The following is a 16700-nucleotide window of genomic DNA, read 5'->3' as shown; positions in this document are numbered from 1 at the left end:
TCCTTACTCGTGCACAGTAAGTTCCAGAAGGCTATTACAAGGACATCATATATGATTTTTGGAAGAGCTACCATTTACACGTCGAAATTACGTGCTAAACACACCAGAGAAATAACGAGCTTCAGTCATTTTGAAACAACTGGCAAACGAACGGCAAACTAATTCCGGACATGCAGCGATATCTAATTATAGAGATCGTTGTTTCCAGTGTTTTGGCATCGCTGAGATTTTTCATGCAGTACTACAAGTGATATTTAGAATGAAATGCATGGACCCACCGTTACAGAAATTCAATGTTCAGTGACAGATGTGTTCAATGCAATATTCCACAAAAAACACAATATGAAATTAATGTTAAAATGGAACTGGATGCATTTCAATGTTGTTTCAAACTGAAAGTGGTTCAGTGAAATACTCTGTGTCACTAGATATTTAAAAGTAAACTGCGCAGCGGAAGTTATAATTGGTGTGGTGTGCAGTCCAGTGGGGTAGGGATTTATACCCACCTCGTCGTGGGTTGAGTGTGAATCCTGTAGCTAGCAGAGTAATCATTACACTTGGTATTAACCCCATCTGCTCCAAGGAAGCTGCATGTCGGCTGACCTTGCTCTCTGTCCCCAAAACCGTGTCTCTCACGAAGATGTAGATGGGCAAAGCGAAACGCCTGGAATTCCACTATACTTTGTGCAAATGGCAAATAAATTATCTTATCAAGTTTTTGAGTTGGGCTCTGGGACACTATTCTACCAGTTTCTACAAGCGCCGGACACTGGATGATGCAAAGGAAAGGCCATGTTAATCAGCGCAAACGAACGCGGGGACAATATTTAACCGGAACTCATATTTTGGCCTCGCTGCAAGAATCAGTAACGGCTGACGAGCCCGGATTTGGTTTATCGCTTTGTTTCCGATGCGCAGCCAGAGAGGAAGTTGCAGTTGCCAGTTTATCCGTCATTCTGCTGCCAGCCTGTTCTCTAATAGAGCGCCAATCTGTTGGTGTTCAATGACTGTAGCTGGAACGCAGTGGTGATGGGGGGTGGAGGAGGGGCGGGACTATGTAGTCTGTGTAGCGGACAACCGAAACCTGTACTGAACCCAGTCTGACTTAGAAGTTCAGGTTTGTTATGGCAGAGAAATCCCAATTCCCGGAGTTCAGCCCGGCCGATGGGAACATATTTATTCTGAGTTTCGGCTCCATCCTTCTTCTGCCAAGAGGACGCCGGCCGTGTGGCCAGATGCCCATGACGACTCCGACTTCTCTGGGTCCGGCTTAATGAACCACAGCCTTTCAATTCCCCACCAACGTAGCGACAAGGACAGCCCGCCATGAAACATTACGGCCGGCTCTGCGGATCGCTTATTTAGAGTCTTATTAAGCTTTGCTTCTTTACAATGTACCAATCCAGGCTGCTAGTAGGGACAGAAATCAGTAAATCTGGCAAAGCAATCAGCCATTATTCAGTCCAAATTTCACAAAGCTGTCTTTATTCCGCTTCTAACAGGAACAGCGCCGGCCCTGCGACTGATTAAACCGAGGAGTAATACCTGTCAGCGAGCGCAGCCGTCTCGATTAACATAACGGACCCTTTGTCTGCTCCTTTTGGTGTGGAAAGTTCTGGAGTGTGACTGTGAGTCAGCATGCCCCAAAGCCGCACCTGTGAAATGGATGATTGACAAAGTATGAATTTCTTTGGACTGGAGGATACAATCTGAAAGCAAGAGGCAATTACATAAACAACACAAACCTTCATCAAACGTGTTTTTCCTGTTTTCTTTATACACAAAGCACCACTTTAACTGACTGCTTGTTAACTTAAGTATATTACTTAAGCAACTGTTGTGGTCAACCCCGGTCTTTATGCCCCACCCCCCGCCCCCCTGAGTGTATGGCATGTTAGATTACATACATTGGGTCTGAGGACACTAATCTTTAAGATTACTATGAACAAAGATTTCACGTTGCTGATACTTTTAACACTGCAGATAATGTTGCAGCTTCTCATCTATGAACTGATGGTTATTTTACAAGACGTCCACATCGTACAGACCGCAAGGTCGCTAGCTGAGCGGCCTTCACGGGGCGCAAGACCAAATAACCACACAATATTAACTTTGAGGACCGTCCCAAATAAACGGAGGCGTGTGAGATTTCATTTTAAACGGTACGTCTAAGCGTTTATGCATCGATGTTATACCGAAGGAAACTATACTTTATGAAAACATGACATTCTGGAACCGGTCGCGTGTATTTTATCGATTTGCTGAATGACGCCAAACGCACCGATTCGTGAAAATAAAAAAACCGCACTAACATTAAATCTTCGGGAGGTGGCAGCATTTCTCTTATTCTGACTCCAAAACCCACTCCAGAGTCTCATTTAATTCGACAGTATGCATTTATTTTTATTAAATACGAAATGTATTATGTGTGTGTGTGTAATATGTTTTAATCAGTGTTACATACATAGTTAGAGAACTAAATAAATTTATTATAGTGAAAATGTAGTATCAGTTGTACTGTCCTACTTGTGGTGGTAGTTTAATGCATTTTTATTTTCCATCCATCTTCCACAGCCGATTATTCAATGCCGGTTACGATATACATTTTATCATCACCATCAACATCATTGTTATTATTATTATTAGTAGTAGTAGAAGAAGATCACATAAACCACGAATTGCACGAGTTCCCTTTCCATTCACTGCAGAATCAGTCTCCTCGCTTCTCTTTCTCCCGAACAGCGCTGGCTGGCTTTGCGCCGCTCACATTGCCGGATCCGCGCTTTCTAGTCCTAAGTCCCTTTGCGCGCGCACGCACACCTCCCCCAGCTGATCTCAGAATGAAACCCGCGGGTACTAGAAATAGTATTTCTAATGGAATATCCCACAGCCCCTCGCCAGCTCTGTCGGCATGTATCTTCAAATCGGGGAGAGGGTTCCCGTGCAGCTTTCACGGAATCTGAGCATTAAGCAAAGGGACACGAACCGGGACGCGCGAGCGGACCCTTGCAATACAAGAGAGTAAATCTTTTTCATGCATTTCTTTCTCCTTTAAGTGCAAGCGCAATACTGGCTGGGGCATTTTGTAACGTAATTCTAAATGACAAAAAGAACAAATAATAGAAAAGCGAGCGAGATCTTCAGATTTTACCCACACAACTGCACAGTATGCTCACCTCCGCGCTGACCCGTTGCTTATAGATTGCTGCGCTTTTTTACGCAGTGGGAAAAGTGCCATCGTTTCTAATGATCAGAGACGCCACTAATGGGTAACGAGCGCCAGTAAAATCTTCTTCACGTCGCAGAGGCAGGCTCGGTGCGTTTGATCCCGGTTAAGCCGAAGTTATGTCTGCGCTACGGAGGAAATTTGGAGAGGACTACCAGGTTGTGAACACTAACAGAGCAGCCGCGTTTGCGGCGCCCGTCAAAAAGAAGCGGCAGCGCTTCGTCGACAAGAACGGGCGCTGCAATGTGCAACACGGGAACCTCGGTGGGGAGACCAGCAGATACATCTCGGACCTGTTTACTACCTTGGTGGATCTGAAATGGAGATGGAACCTGCTCATCTTCATCTTGACGTACACGGTCGCCTGGCTGGTGATGGCTTCAATGTGGTGGATCATCGCTTATATCAGGGGCGATCTCAACCAAGGTCATGACCAGAACTACACACCGTGCGTTGCAAATGTTTACAACTTTCCGTCGGCTTTTTTGTTTTTCATAGAGACAGAGGCCACGATCGGCTACGGTTACCGCTATATTACTGAGAAATGTCCCGAAGGCATCATTCTGTTCCTGTTTCAATCACTGCTGGGCTCCATCGTGGACGCCTTTCTCATCGGTTGCATGTTCATAAAGATGTCCCAACCTAAGAAGCGGGCAGAGACACTAATGTTCAGCCAGGACGCCGTTATTTCTCAGCGGGACGGCAAACTATGCCTCATGTTTAGAGTTGGAAACTTAAGAAACAGCCACATGGTGTCCGCACAGATCAGATGCAAACTCATCAAGGTAAGACGATCCGGAGTTTCCCCCGCGTCAACTTTCGATGGTTATCCTGTGACATTTTATTTACAATAGCAGTGCGATCGTTTACGGACTGGGGAAGCCTATATAAGCCTATCGATCAGTTTTTAAGCGAGAAGGAATTTGATATTTCGGGCGGCGGACCTCCATTTAATTCATTGACAGATTGTAATGAGGGAATTTAGTAGGCTACATAAATACGAGGCAATAGTTGTAAATTACCACGTTACCGCATAAACACCTAATCAACGGGACACGGAGTAATTGTGAGACCTCATGCAAACTTGTCACGCTTAACTTTACGACCGTCCTCCATCAAGTGCCGTGACAGAAAATCAATTATTTTTGGCATCTCTTCCTGAGTAATACATACCTCCAAGAAACGTGAAAGATACCTGGTTTGATGATTGGATTTGAACAGAAAGATCTGCAGGTCATACACTGTCCGCGCAGGACGATGGAAATTACGCTGAATTTGAATTAGATTAATACCACTGTCCACTTCCAAGATTAATCGAATTAGATCTATCCAAAATAAGTGAATTGAGTCTCAGTAATAGCCTCTTAATTTCAATTGGCTTTCCCCTACAGAATAATAAAACACGCCAAGAAAGTCAAGCAATAACACTAAAGGACCAAAAGGATTATATCAGTATTGACGGATATCCTTGAACAAGATGAGAATCTGGCGATTTATGATCGTAACCCTGAAAATGCTGGTTTGTATTGGTGGTGTCCATTGTTAAAAGCCATGGTTTAACTCATTGTCGTTATTACAAACAGCCGATTCTCCTTTGTTAACGAACTGTCCGTCTGCGTCGTGATTAACGAGACTAAATTATGCAGAAGGAATGTAAGCGCGGAGGCCCACGGACCTTATATTGTGGTCAGAAATGAAATACAGCATCATTTGCAGAGCTTGAATTGATTAACACCAAGGATCATCTATAAATCATCTCTAGGGAATGTTTTTACCAATTATCTGCGCTTACGTGTTGAAAAATCAGGCGAGAAAAGCAGTTTAATTTTAGCGAGCCGGCAATTATTTAATGAAAGATTGTACGTATATATGCAAAATTGCAACATTTTTCAAAGCATACGGTTACAATTTAGAGAACATGTCAAATCTCTCTTCTTTAAACATTTTGTTCTATTTGTGCCAACAAATAGGGTCATATTTTAAGGTAAAATTATGTCATTTCGAGGCCGCGTGCTTGTTTGTTTGCTGCCTCACTGAGACAATACACTGAACAGACAATGACCTAAATTGCCGGCCCTCGGGGGACTCCCAGAGAGACCGATAAGCAGAATGAGACCTCAGATACATTATTGCTCACTTCACAGCAACTTAACAGCCTCTTTCCCCGGGAAACATACTGACTTACCAGTTACCTGCATGAACTTACTGGTGTCCCAAGTTTCCGTTTCACAGGTCATCACAGGACTGCATTACCCTCTTAATATATCCCAAGGCAAAGAGCATTGCACTTTTAAATATCATTATTTCTGTCAACTTACAAATGTTTGCGTATGTGTGTTGGGGGGGGGGGTAATGGGAAATACGACAGGCATACTGCTGCAGCTGCTGTCTCCAGTTTCCCCCCCTCCCTATCTGCTTCATAATCATACAGCTGGTTTGATTTTCGGAGGTCTTCCCCGCTTCCCACGCTAACCTGCACTAATAATTAACTCTTACGCGCTCCTACAATAATTATGTTACTATGAGAAGTCGCATGACATTTGCCTTTGGGGTGAATTTGACCCCAGGGTAGGCGTGAGAGTAAAAAAAAAAAAAAAAACGTCTACTACGCAAATGCGACAGGACCACGGTGTGAATGAAGAGCGGTCACAGGTCGGAACTGGCGCGGATTCATAAGCCATCTAAGAGAAGCAAGAAACTTAAGTTTGAGAGACGTGACATTTCGGTGTCAGAATCAGAATCCTTTCATTTACCAGGCGAAAAAGTACAAGGAATTTGCTTTGGTGCAGGTGGTGGCATGAAGTGTAAGATTAAATGTACGATCGAGAAAAACAAGTACCAACAATAAATATAATAAAAGTAAAATAGAAAATACAAATAAAGATGTTCAAATAAATATACGTGTGGAAGTACAAGGTGAGACACCTAGACGCAGGGGTTTGGGGGGAAGTTATAAATATTTGCTGCCTGGAAAGATTAAGTCTCTTTCTGACTGTTGACAAGATGTGACAGGTGGACACCCTCCCTCCTGAGATACCGGGGGTTAGCTACCGTGGGACAGAGCTGAGTGTCCATATAGGCAGCCGGTGGCAGCAGCCGTGAGCCCCGACATGCCTCCTTACACCTGTCACACCTACCATCGCTCCAGTTCCCTGAGCTGGTTTACATGACCAGTAAAGATCAAAGTCAAATTCTATCCTTCCAGCTATCTGTCCATCCACCTTCCAATGGCTTATCCAGTACAGGGTCCGGGGAGGGGTGGGGGGGGGGGGGGTCTGATTGTTAAATTAAATATTTCGTACTGAGGTAGAGGAGCGAGGACTCCAGAATGAGGAAGAGACTGAATGAAGGTTGAAGACCTTGATTTCAAAGGCTATTGAGACTGTCGTGATTGCAACCGCAATCAGTACCTGGCACCGATGCAAATAGGCTTTTCACCAACGACTCAATCCAGCTCGAGATTAAATGCTCTGCACAGGAACTGTGCAGGAAGGGGTGGATAAAGAGAGTTTTTTTTCCAATTCTGTCCAGAGGGACAGATGCTTTCTCTACTATGAGCCTGAAGGGAGACAAGGAGGTAGAAGGACAAGATGATTTATCTCAGTTTCTATTGTAACAGGAGAACAAACGTAATTATAAGTGATTGGTGTAGCGGGCCAGGTGTCGCAGCGAGGAAAGATGTTGCAGTTATTCATGGTGCATGGACAGTTTTCTGGTCCAATAATGAGGCGCAATACACCGTAAAAGAAGAAGCTTTTCATAATCGGCAGCTTGTCACAGGAAACTCACAAGGCTGGTTGAAAGACAGATGGTTTCTGTTGCTCCAAGGATGGGAGACCCAAGCCAGGCAGTCTGGTGCCTGGAAGTCCAAGACCTCCTTAGCATGAGCCGGGATGTCAACCTATGTTTGAGGTATAACAAACAAGCCCTCTGTGGCCCTTAATACCCTTACAGCCGATGGAGGACAAGATTAGAGCAGAAATCCACCTGAAACCTAAGCAGAGAGGGGGCCTCCCACTCTTTCAGTGGGCCGGACGCTGGGCCAAAACTGCGTGACGCAGCAGCGCTAACTCGCTACAGGCTACCAATGACGGATGCAGCGCTTACAGCAAAACAGATTATGCAACCGTCCATGCGAGCTCTCTAGATGATCTCACGGCTCCATATGGGAAGACGACCGCGAGCGATGTCTGTTTCGATAGTCCCTCAGCACGGAGCGTTTAATGGCCGCCGGCGGACCTGCCCGCTCTCGGAGGAAAGCGGTGAGGTATGACGGCTGGGCTGTGGGGCAGCTTGACCCGGGTAGGGGGCAGATGGCCCCTTTTGTGTCATTCACATCTAATGAGACTCCCTTTAATGAATAATGAGAAGCCTTTTAGAGCCAAGCTTGGATCTGTAGAAGTAGCTGTCGTTCACTGTTTAACGATCCTGTCTTATATCAAAGGGAGGCGAAAGTGGACGCAGGTTAACCTCAATAATTCGGTTAGCAGCTGCTTATGCAGGTGGGGATAGTCTAGAGATGAAGTGGTTTAAATTAGGAACAGTGCCGCACTTCTTCCCCACACTGTGCATCCATAAAGCAGAAAGGTTTGACGGGGAAAGCCCCCCCCCCCCCCCCCTTAACCTCCGTCTAATGAAGGCCAAAGTGTAGATCATGAATCTCCATCAGCGCTTGCTTGTTGGGCGCCACGGTGCCCAGCTGATGGATTAGTTCTGCCTCAACGAGACAGCTCTCCGGGAATCCTGGAATCACACTAATTGATGCTTCTCTCCAGCAGGGGGCGTGGAAGACGCCGCTGAAAGACACAAACAAGAGCACATGCATAGAAAAGCACAATTTCACCACCGTCCCGCCATCTGGCTATATGAAATTTTGGGCCTGTGCTTTAGGCAGCGTCTGGTAGCTCCATCAACTCAAGATCAAGGTTTCTATTCAAATCAACATTTAACCTCACATCACACACAGGGAGAGGCAGAGTACACTCTGTGCACACTCCATCACCCGTAAGAGTTCTGACTTCCAATAAAAAGACAGGCCAGGCATGACTTTGTCTTAAGAAGTCAGGAGAAATCGTATGAGTCAAAGAAAAACGCTACAAACATCCTTACAGCAATTAGGGGAACGATTCATCTACCCACAATGGTTGTTTCCCTTTTAAGGACAACTTACAAACTAACCTTGATGGTTTTGAATAAACATACTATGGACGATAACCTATAACCAGTTGCTGCATGGGGATTGGTGCTTGGAGAGGTGCTCTCATGTAATTTTCTTGGAACAGACCGGTGTAGGTGTTGATTTCAGCTCACAGCTATCCAATATGTTTTGAGGCCTGGGGAATGTAACATGAATTAAGGAGAAAACTATACACTGGTAGGACAGCCTGCTGCTGAGGGTGTTCAGGGGCAGGTCAAAGAGCGTGTTGGAATGGAACGCTGACTGACGTTACGGGTTCAGCTATCAAACGGCAGGCCTGAAATCTTAAAATGGTCACCCTTTACGCACTATTTGCAGCTGTTCATAGCGAGCGGGTCTTATTTCCCTCACTGAGGTGAACTACCAATGATCTTTTCGAACCCGTGGCCCATTTGACCGTGTGATACCTCTTGATCTCCCAGCAGTCTGTGCAAAACCTCCATCCCCCTTTCCTGCTCCTCAGCACTGTCCCCCCTTATACCACACAACTTTTAATCTATGTTAAATATTTGCCAAAGATCGCCTCTCTTCAGGTAGATTTTTTAGGATTTCGCAATGAGACGACACCTACATACAGGGGCGGGACTACAGGGGCACTAACTCTAGCTAAAAGCTGATTGGCTGCCAGCACCCCCTCCCCTGTCACTCACCGATTCAAAACACATCATTGGCTAACGATAAGGTCAGCCCCTCTGTATGAAATACGGCTCTGCCTTAAAAGTCCACCAATCACCCCCAATCTCACCTCCCTATTATCCAGAGAGAGAGACAAGAAATCTAGAATCCTAGAATCTGCCCTACCTGCATATGAGGATAACATGGTAAATAATACTAGTTTCGAATGCCCTTCCAGACTGGTATGTAGCTGTTATATAGGTAGGTGGTTTTATTACAATACAAGATAATTATATGCTCCACTGTGGATGGTAAGGACTCATCGTGGTATGTTTGATACATCTTTGATGTCTCTGTCATTGTTATCTCCTAAGAAGTGAAAGCTGATGTATTAAATAGAGCTTGGGAAAGGAGAGAGATCACCAAGGATTGGGGCAACACAGTAAATTACATACGACAGCTGAAGTGCGTCCCTCAGGAGAACGTGAAATCCAAGCCAGTACTGCTGCAGCGGTTCTCTGCGAGGGCAGAGTGCCATATAAACACCGGCGATCTGAAGCACGTCCTAAGCATTCATTACGAACGAGTCAATGCCTGCTACTGTCCCGAGGAGGGTTTCAGAGAGAGGGCTGCCATTGCAGTCCTGCCTTCACTTCTGCGAGTGCCGTCTGTGTGGAGCCAACAGAACCAGGAGAACGTTCTGGAAATTCAGGCCATGTGCTTCCAATTCGAACGGAAGAAGAATGCTTTGTTACTGCGACAAAATATTAAGTTATTAATGAGTTCTCAAGTCGATCTATGTTATTTTGGTCAGTTCCGCATGTGTGTCAGCATATTCAAGGGGTCGGTGGGTGGGGGGGGGGGGGGGGGGGGATTTGAGGCCATCCTGGGTGCCAGGCGATAACAAAGTGTGAAAGAGATGAAACACGACGGCATGCAAAGCCATCCCCCCACTCCAAAACCCTGGTTCACACATTTCAAATAAAGGGCAGGCAAAGAACCAATGGATTCTTTTAGATACGGGGTCACAACTTGCAAACCTGGGAACTTGCATTGTTTCCTAAAAGCCAATGGAGAAAGTCTGGCCAGCTAAACAACATAAAAATCAGATAAACTTGGACCAGGGCTCCTAAAATAGGATTTACATGTACATCTGTTTTATAAACTCACAGTAGCAGGACATTAGTGTAGAAGAACTGCACTTTCTAGATCTACGTACAGCTATAACCTAGGTTCTAGGTTTTCGTTTTTTTCGTTTCACAGTTTCATTATAGGAAAGACGATGTTTTAAACATGGCCGCCCTCCCCTGTGTGTTCCAGTCTCGACAGACCCCGGAAGGTGAATTCCTGCCCTTGGACCAGTGTGAGTTGGACGTGGGCTTTGGGACAGGGGCGGACCAGCTGTTCCTGGTGTCACCGCTCACCATTTGCCATGAGATAAACTCCAAGAGCCCATTCTTCGACCTTTCCCAGCGCTCACTGAGGAGCGAGCAGTTCGAAATTGTCGTCATCTTAGAGGGCATCGTGGAGACTACAGGTAAGGCCCATACCACCATCTAGTCTCTTCATTTCCATTCGCTCCAACCTCCTCCACTGAAATACATTTCCTTCTTGTTCGTAAATGCTAGAGATGGGAACCGGGATTTCAGCTTAAGTCGTTCCAGCTGATTCCACTTTCCTATTCCTGTCTTCATTTCTGAGCCACATCTCAGTGAAGCACTGGATCAGTGTGAAATGCTGCTTTCTTCACACCTCCAGGGATGTGGGTTTGAATCCTCTGGATACTGTGCTTCCTTCCTGCGGTCCAAAGACATGCATTGATGCTACCTGGCATCTCTAAATCACCCGTATTATATAGTTGTGTTGTGCGTGCCCTGCGATGGACTGGCATCCCGTTCGGGGGTTGGCCCCCTGCCTTGTGTCCTGCGCTGCCCCTAATGATCTCCAGGCTTCCCTACAATCAGCATAAACAGCTAGAAGAAACATCTCAGTGACGAATGGGGATGGAGCTGAGCAGCATTATTTAATTTCAAACCATATCCTGCTAAACAAATGAATACACACTTTTTCGGGGCCTGGGTCTCTCCAGGGAACGTAAACACTCAAACGCTCCACCTGCTGCCCATGCAGAGCGACACCTTCACCCTTTGTTTCGTCCTTGCTGTTCCTCTTCACTCCTCCATCCTTGATGGGGGAACCACAAGACCTAATAGGCTTAAAGCTCAGGGTGGGAGCCGGCCGTGTGACACTGATAATGTCATAGGGATGGTAGCGAGCTGCCCAGGGTGTTGGGTTGGGGATTGAGCCCGGGGGTCCATTTATATCCTCGCAGATCCGCTTGAAAACAAGTCCGCCCGGGGGCAAGGTCCCTGCCCCCCACAGGTGTGTAAAAGAGACAGATCGATAGTGAAATCCTTTTAGGAGTTCTTCGACAAAGTACTAAAGGAATTCTTGGCTGTCTAAACATTGATGGGGGGGGGACGTGTTACTTTTGCGGGGATGGATTAACAGGAGCCAAGCATACACCCACCCACCCTAGGTCCTTCAACAGAAGGTCAGAGGTCAATCATAGAGCCCCCCCCCCCCCCCCCCCCCCCCCCCAAAGTTAGCATTGGATTATTCATGCAGTGTAATCGGAGGTTTAGGGGCAGCCGGTAACACGGCGAAAGACAAAAGCCCAGCCTCAGAAAGGACACGCATGGCCCAAACCGGCCTGGCAGGTCTGACAGAGGCCCAGGGCTGTAATGACAAAGCGAGGAGTGACAGGCGTGTGCTCAGCAGCCCTGGCGGCTTGTCATTGTGTCCGGAAAAATTCCCAGCGGCTTAATCTCCTTCTTCAGTGTCTGCTCAGCCCACTCAACAATTTCTCCTCCCAGTGAATCTGGCTAAATGTCTCCAGACAACAGGACCCGGGCCCCATCAGACAAAGGCAGCAAGTTGTCCTTCTGTGAGTGCCAGGAAATCTCAAACACCGGCTGATTGACCAAACCGGTCAGAAACGTATTCCTCATGAGCGTAAATAAGACTGAAGTCAGTCACCCAGAGCTCAAGTCATCACCAGTCACTCACCGAATCATCACCCCTGTTCATTTTTTTAAATACTGTGTTTTTCCCCGGAAATGCGTATATTTCTTATAACAACTTCCCGCTGGAATTTCCCATTGAACTGTCAATAAAAGCAGCATTCGCTGTGTTGTCGAATCACACCACGTAACTTAAAGAGAAATATATTTGAGGATGTATGGCGTAGCTTTTACAAACTCACATAAACTGGCAACCAAGAGGTCAAAGTGCAAAATACATCATTAGCTGCAAATTAAGGGGGTGCCGGGGGGGCTAGTGCCCCAGTAACATGCATTGCCCCTCCGTGCCCCCCCCCCCAAATACATATGCTACTTGGGTCTGAAATAAAGGTCCTGTTATTCTTGGAACTCGACCGTTCCTGCTAAAACTCGTATGGGTTGAAACGCGTTCAACTCTACCGGGTTGGTTGAGAAAAATCTAACCGTCACTCGACCAAAAACTCAGCACAAGACAAGACAAAACAGACATGCTAAAGCTTGTAGAGATAGAGACGCGGTTCTGATGGGCCGAAACGAAGGCAAACGGACGTACTGGGATGCTGATGCCTCGCGGTGCCTCTCGGCCAAGTCTGATGTGCGAAAGCTGTGTTCCTGTGTTCGGTGTGAATTTCTTGTGCTTCATCTACAGTACATTTAGTGATACAGCAATCATGGCACCATGGTGCCAATCATATTGGCGGCAATAGCAGCAAACCGAAGACGAAAGTAGCGAAAGTAACTGAAGAACTTAAAAAGGAAATTATAGTGAGACTTGAAGGTGGTGCGTGTGTGTCTGCTCTCACTTCGGAGTGTGGGATTCTCAGTTATTTCACGTTTATTGCTTTTCTGCGTGTACTTTAGTTTTACATTGATTATTATGGGTTTTATCATTAGTTAGGTAGGTAGATAGGTTTACACAGGCAATCATTTGGGGGTCTGGGATGGATTAAATTCATTTGCATTATTTCTTATGGGGAAATGCGACTCGGACCTCGACCAAATCGCACGTCGACCAGCCTTCTGGAACAAATTATGTTTGTGTTCCAACGTACCGCTGTACGCTAAGAGAGACAGCTTTGTCTCCCAGAAGCAGATGTGTCTAAGCAGCGACAGTCAGAGGCAGGCGGGACATGCAGGAGGAGCAAAAAATCGGAATCTGAATCCGCTCGACGACAGACGGCTCACCTTCCGAGCCACGTGATCTTTATGAGACAGCGGCCCGCAATCAGGCGCTCTCCGGGGGCCTCATCCTGAGCCTGCAATCTGGTATTAGGCCCCCAACGCTTGCATTTCCAGAAGGGTCACAAGGCAGGAGTGAGAAATACAGAACGTGGGAAGGAGGCCGGTTACAGCATGGGGGGGGGGGGCAGACTGGGGGATCTCAGCGGCCTGGTCACTCATTCCAGTTTCTAATGGTTTGATCCGCCAAGGGGGAGGCAAAGGTGTCAGAGGCTGAATAAATTACAAAAATCCAATCAATCTGCAACCCTCCCCCCACCCCCCCCCCAGCGGGATACTGCAGCCCGCGAATGCCCAGACCCGATACACTAGCCTGGTGAAGCTGTTCAATTTCCCCAGAGAGGCTCCAAGTCAGGGGCTATTTTAATGATCATCTGGGCGAATCCAGTGAGACCTGTGTGGGGGGGTGGGGGGGGAGGGAGTGAATATTTGACCAACGATCAGATGCATTTTAACACATTATTTAAATTTTTTTATTTGGTTTCTAAAAACAAAAAAAATGAAAAAGAACACATGCAGAAACAAGGCATATCCGGTTTAAACAATTAACCAGGCTTATGCAAATTAAATTAATGGGGTAGAAAATGGAAAAACCCACTCAGCAAATGTTAGGCTCAGCACCCGCCTTTGGTTCAGGCCCCCGTAAAGAGCTGGGCCGGCCTCGGGGGGGGGGGCGGGGGCGGTTTTGCCGTAGCATGCTGAGGGTTGACGACTCATGGCTATAGAGAGATTGAAGGGTGTCCCATTCAGCATTAGGAAGGGACCGTGTAAAATGGCACCCCTCTGCTTTGTCCCATGTTGACCTCAGGTATGACGTGCCAGGCCCGGACATCCTACACAGAGGACGAGGTGCTCTGGGGTCACCGTTTCCTGCCGGTCATGTCTCTGGAGGAGGGCTTCTTTCGGGTGGACTATTCCCAATTCCACAACACCTTCGAGGTGCCCACACCCTCCTACAGCGTGAAGGAGCACGATACGAAGGCGTCGCTGCCCTCGCCGCTGGTAACGCCCACCCTGGGTGAGGCACGGGGCCGGCCGGACCGCGTCTTCTCGGCGGACGGGCTGGACGCGGCGGATGAGCGGCCGGCGGGGGCCAGGCTGCCCAGCAAGCTACAGCGCATGAGCACCTCGGGGAAGGACGAGCTGCAGCGCAAGGTGCTGAAGCTGAGCTCGCACCACGCCGAGAAGGCCTCCAGCACCGGGGACTTGCCGCTCAAGCTGCAGCGCCTGGGTTCTGCGCCGGCCCAGGGCGACGCTGAGGACAGGCTCCAGCTCCGAGCCCTCCGCGTCGAGGTCGGGCCCATGACCCAGTCCACTGGCGACCTCCAGCACCACCCCCCGCCCCCCCCTGCACTGCCCTACCCCCAGCCTTGCGGCCGGCGGCCGGCCGGAGAACAGCCTCCCTGCCAAGCTGCGTAGGATGAACGCCGATCGCTGACACTTGGGGCCATCAACCACTCGATGGACTCAGAAGGGTTACGGGGCGATCAGGAAAGTAGACAGGAAGAGAAGAGAGCTTCTACACTAAAACTTTAACTTGGAGTACTGTGATTTTTTGGTAACACTTTAGTTAAGGTCATGTTTTTAGTCATTTTTAAACACATTCATAACAAATAATAATGCATTCATAAAGCATTATAAACATGGCTATAAATGTTTATAAAAAGGCACACTAGAGTAATGTTTATTATGCATTATGAATTCCTTATGAAGCTCTCACTTATAATGCATTATAGATACATTTATAATGTATAACCATTAAGGATGCTTTGTGCTGCATTATGATGGTATCTATAGTGCATTATAGAGCTTCATATAGCTTCATAAGGCAGTCATAATGCATAATAAACATGGCTATAATGTGTTATGCCTTTTGATAAATATTTATAGGCATATTTAAAAGGCTTTATGAATGGAAATAGTGCATTATGAATGTGTTCATAAATGACTAAAAACGTGGCTTTAAGAAAACTGTTGCCGATTCTTTTTCTGGGGGGGTTTTTCTTTCCAGTTATGGGTCAACACCAGTCTCGGGTCCATCCCATTCTCTCCATCCTGCATGATCAGGTCGCACGCCACCAACACCAATGCCATGAATCACCGCCTCACCATCTCTCGTAATTTTTAAGTCAGTAAATTAAACTTGCGAAATGGTAAACTGAAATACATCAAATTAGAGTGTATTTTTTATTATTTTTTTTTAACTCCATCAACAGGAAATGAGTTTGGATGACCCTCCAAAAATATACTTATATGATAGAAATATATTTTTTCCAAATACCTCATCCAAAGTGACATACAATTGAAAGGGGGGTCAGACAGTCCCTGGAGTAAGTGGGACTTAAGGGTCCTAACTCAGGGGGCCAACAGTGACATCACTTTTATTACTATGGGATCTGAACCAATGATCTTCCGATCCCTGACACGGCATCCTAACCCACCGAGCCAAACACACCAGCCTGATACATTATTATTATTATTATTATGTTACATAGCCGATAAAACTAGTCATTCAAAGACGATGTAAGAGATGAAGAGTTTTAAATTACACCTTGTATAAATGAGTGTTGCTTTTGTCAAACTTCCAAAATTCATGCATTTGATTGGAAGTTTCTTCAGTAATTAAAAAGCTGTCATTACCCGACTCCCCTTTGAAAATAATAGGGACCAGCAGTTACATTATAACCATAATAATCAGGACTAAAAGCTTCCAAGACTCGTGTCTGATAAGGATTATCTGCTCGGGGGACAATATGGCTTAAATCCACAGGAAGCCGTTGTTTGGTAGAAGAGAAATGCGGGTAGTTAAAAATTAAACCGGCACCCGTAAATCTTACCGGCCATTACTGACTTGGGTCTCCAGGTTCCTCCACACCCTGCTCACACCCACAAATAACAGCTTCTTCCTCTCACTGGTTTGCTGTCAAATTTATGTATCAATTTACATCAGTGTTCTTTTCTGTGCCTATGGACATGCGAGCCTGAAGTACGCATATTTTACATGTGAAGATGTGTACATAAACTAGCTAAATGCATTAAATTAAACAAGTTTCCGATTTGTAATTTCTGTACCTTTTGTCACCCGAAAATGCAAGGTGACACCGAAGTGCTTGTCACAACTGGGAAAGGCATTTGGCCTAAATCTCTCCAACTAAACATGCAGACCTATACATAGACAACACAGTACGTCTGTCAGGATGGGCTGCCCTGCAGGATGTAGCTTTGGATATGTCGCCTGGTGTACGCTCCGAGTAACCAAGGTCAGCGGTCAGAAGATAGATGGGTAGATGGACGGGTGAATGCCTGTCAGCTTATAACTAAATTTAACATTCAATAAGACACCACAAGGTACATTTATATA

The 16700-nt window shown here is 46.4% G+C and overlaps 1 protein-coding gene and 1 long non-coding RNA gene across 3 annotated transcripts; one reads left to right on the top strand and one right to left on the bottom strand.

Annotated features, from left to right (window-relative positions):
• Positions 1 to 472: 472 nt before the first annotated feature.
• On the bottom strand, positions 473 to 4911 carry LOC125726740 (uncharacterized). The gene is made up of 3 exons (XR_007388379.1): positions 4400 to 4911; positions 3177 to 3868; positions 473 to 1655 (listed from the first exon to the last, which is right to left on the bottom strand). It is a non-coding gene; the product is annotated as an uncharacterized LOC125726740 (long non-coding RNA).
• kcnj19a (potassium inwardly rectifying channel subfamily J member 19a) lies at positions 3346 to 16392 on the top strand. 2 transcript variants are annotated; one of them, XM_049003170.1, is made up of 4 exons: positions 3346 to 4011; positions 10359 to 10575; positions 14148 to 14666; positions 14701 to 16392. In XM_049003170.1, the coding sequence occupies exons 1-4, from the start codon at positions 3346 to 3348 to the stop codon at positions 14775 to 14777; spliced, it is 1479 nt and encodes a 492-aa protein (XP_048859127.1). In that variant the 3' UTR covers positions 14778 to 16392. The 2 variants fall into 2 exon arrangements, with proteins under 2 accessions (XP_048859127.1, XP_048859126.1); XM_049003169.1 differs by having other exon boundaries at positions 14148 to 16392.
• The last annotated feature ends 308 nt before the right edge of the window (positions 16393 to 16700 follow it).

Source organism: Brienomyrus brachyistius, unplaced genomic scaffold, assembly GCF_023856365.1.
Source record: "Brienomyrus brachyistius isolate T26 unplaced genomic scaffold, BBRACH_0.4 scaffold75, whole genome shotgun sequence".
Lineage (NCBI taxonomy): Eukaryota > Metazoa > Chordata > Actinopteri > Osteoglossiformes > Mormyridae > Brienomyrus > Brienomyrus brachyistius.
Note: the sequence above shows the minus strand (reverse complement) of the source record. Positions and strands in the feature narration are given on the sequence as shown.